General features: G+C 36.2%; 1 protein-coding gene across 3 annotated transcripts in view; it reads right to left on the reverse strand.

Moving 5' to 3' along the window:
• Window positions 1-3,260, reverse strand: part of LOC106873319 (transmembrane protein 41A) — a 15,965-nt gene that overhangs the window by 2,198 nt on the left and 10,507 nt on the right. For all 3 annotated transcript variants that reach the window (XM_052970026.1, XM_014920643.2, XM_052970025.1), the window contains one exon: window positions 1,195-1,356. In XM_052970026.1, coding sequence (XP_052825986.1) covers window positions 1,195-1,356 — 162 coding nt within the window. The remainder of the gene's footprint in view (window positions 1-1,194; window positions 1,357-3,260) is intronic.

Genomic DNA, 3,260 nt, shown 5'->3' on the forward strand with positions numbered 1-3,260 from the left:
AGCGGGATCACTGCCAGAGCAGCGGGATCACTGCCAGAGCAGCGGGATCACTGCCAGAGCAGCGGGATCACTGCCAGAGCAGCGGGATCACTGCCAGAGCAGCGGTCTCGCTTCCGTGCCAGTGGCACATAAAAAGCACCATTTGAACGCGATCGTTTCCAGCTTCATATATATATATAGGAAAAAAGAAGGAAATGGAGAAATAATGGGTGTATATAATAATTTATTTTTATGTTATAAAATGATGAAAATTTGTTTTAAAGGACATAACAGTGCAAATAAAATGATTACAAGTTGTGTGCTGGTGGCACGTAGAAACTCATTGTGTGTCGATTGTTTCAAGTGGTGTACAGAATTCATATATTACAATGAATTTCTGAAAGGGACGAAAGTGTCAAATAAGTAGATTATATCCAAATCTTGGCTACCTTCTTTTTCTCAGTACACACATACACACACACACACACACACACACACACACACACACAGATACATAGATACACACAAACATATGTATACATACATACACAAAAGTCGAGTTTTGGCAATTTTCCAGCAACCAATTTCACTCACAAGGCACAGCTCCACCTGAGGTGATAGAAAACATCTCCTCAAAGTGCTGTGCAGTAGGATTGAACCTGACGCCACATGGTTGCTTAATCATTATAACTTCTTGATCGTTAGGCGTAGGAGTGGCTGTGTGGTAAGTAGCTTGCTTACCAACCACATGGTTCCAGGTTCAGTCCCACTGCGTGGCACCTTGGGCAAGTGTCTTCTACTATAGCCTCAAGCTGACCAAAGCTTTGTGAGTGGATTTGGTAGATGGAAACTGAAAGAAGCCTGTTGTATATATGTATATATATATATATGTGTGTGTGTGTGTGTGTGTGTGTGTGTGTGTGTGTTTGTGTGTCTGTGTTTGTCACCCAACATCGCTTGACAACCGATATGTAGTGTTACGTCCCCGTAACTTAGCAGTTCGGCAAAACAGACCGATATAATAAGTACTAGGCTTACAAACAATAAGTCCTGGGGTCGATTTGCTCGACTAAAGGCAGTGCTCCAGCATGGCCGCAGTCAAATGACTGAAACAAGTAAAAGAGTAAAAGAGTTAGTTGAACAACACTCATTAATAATCATTATTTGAGAAATAAATTTCATGCAAGATTAAATGTGAAACAGACGTGAATTTACCTTTTCATTCAGGTAAGAAATTCGTTTATGAAATTTTTTAATTATGTAAGGTTTTCCAAAATTTTCTGAAAGCAAATAACAGCAAGTGGCACCGCAGGCAGTCAAAAAACTTGTTGTAATAAAGCCAAGTACAGTACCGAAGAGAGCGCCAGCCAACAGATTCTAAAAAAGACAAAAATCAAATAAAATATTAATTCTAACAAAAAAAAAAAAAAAAAAAAAAAAAAAAAAAAAACCTGTACCACAAGATTAAATTGATTTATATCAATCATTAAAAATGCTAATCAATAACAGGGAGCAGAACCAAAATTCTAGAACTATCAGGGGAAATGACAGTTCTATATTTAAGAGATGAGGAATTATTTACATTATTTATATTTGATGGATATTTGTCCTCATCTTGTTTGTTGTTAACACGTTTCACCTGATATATCCTCCAGCCTTCATCAGGTGCCTTCGAGAAATTTTGAACCTGGCTTCTCATTCCTAAGATATTTTTCGATGTTACTATAATCATTATTATTATTATTATTATTATTATTGTTATTATTATTATTATCATTATTATTATTATTATTCAGGTCATGGGCATATGGCGTAGTGGTTAAGAATGTGGGCTACTAACCCCAAGATTCCAAGTTCAATTCCAGGCAGTGACTGAATAATAATAATAATAATAATAATAATAATAACAACGACATTTCAGAGTGTTGGGTGTTAATCTGAGTCCCCAAAACATGTACTGAGAGTGATAAAAATCAAACATCCAGTCAACCTCATGGTGTTTGGAGTGATCACTAGTGATGGTGACGTTATGCCTCCATTCATCTTCCCACATGGCCTCAGATTCAACATGGAGACCTACATCAAGTACCTGCAGGAGGTAGTGCTGCCCTGGGTCAAGAGGGTGGCTACTGGAAGCGCCTGTGTCTGGTAACAGGACTCTTGCACCATGTCGCACAGGTAGGAAAACCCAGTCATGGCTGTCAGACAATTTCAGCGACCTCATCACCCCTAACATCTGGCCACCTAACTCCCCCAGACTGCAACCCCCTTCGTTATCCTGTGTGGGGCATAGTTGAACAAGCGACCAACAAAACTCCTTTTGACACTAAAGATGAACTGAAGGCCAGGATTATAGCAGCATTCACTAACTTAAAGGAGAAAACTGTCCAGAAGAGTCGCAGGAGATTCCGAAGTCGTCTGGAGACAGTGGCTGGAGCCGATGGCGATTTTATTGAATAAATTTACTCATTAATATTTCCAGATATTTTTATGAAATTTTGGTAAATATATCTGTTAAAATTAGATGTCAGTATTATTTTCATGTTTGCGTAATTTAGACGACAGTTTATTCGCTGCACCCTATATATATATATATATACACAGTATATATCGATGAAAAATTAGAATATATTACAATGAGAAGAATAACCATACTTTAAGTGAATATTCAAGGTAGATAACTCTACATATAATGATATTGGAATTAGCTCCCTTCGTTGTTTAAGCCTGAAATAACAAGATAAGGCAATCGTCGAATAATAGATTTTTATGGACATTTTATGCAAGCACAGAATCAGTTTGAAGTGATTTTGTCAGATACTAATTAATAATTAGAAAACTTTCAGCCTCACTCAACACGAATTAAATTATTGTTACTCTCAAGTGAATGAGGGTTTAACGTACGAAATTGTTATAGAAAGAAAATCCTTAAAGCTAATCTACCTGACGTAATATGTCTCATACACTTTCATATAACTTATCTTTATTCATTTATTTTAGAAAATCTTATTTGGCCTCTTTGATCATCAAAACCCATAAATCAAATTTCATTAATAGATATAAAAACGTATGTTTAAGTCTCCCCCCACAAACCAATCTGATATATCACATAAACAATATATATATATACTGATATCGAGCTCGAAACGTCAAAGACTTTCCGTATTCCCGAGCGTCATACTAATATATACTTTTGTTATTTACACCACCTGTCCTCGTCTGTTGTTATTTTTTGTATATTCTCCCATATATATATATATATATATATATATATATATATA

This window comes from Octopus bimaculoides, chromosome 8 (genome assembly GCF_001194135.2).
Source record: "Octopus bimaculoides isolate UCB-OBI-ISO-001 chromosome 8, ASM119413v2, whole genome shotgun sequence".
Taxonomy (NCBI): Eukaryota; Metazoa; Mollusca; class Cephalopoda; order Octopoda; family Octopodidae; genus Octopus; species Octopus bimaculoides.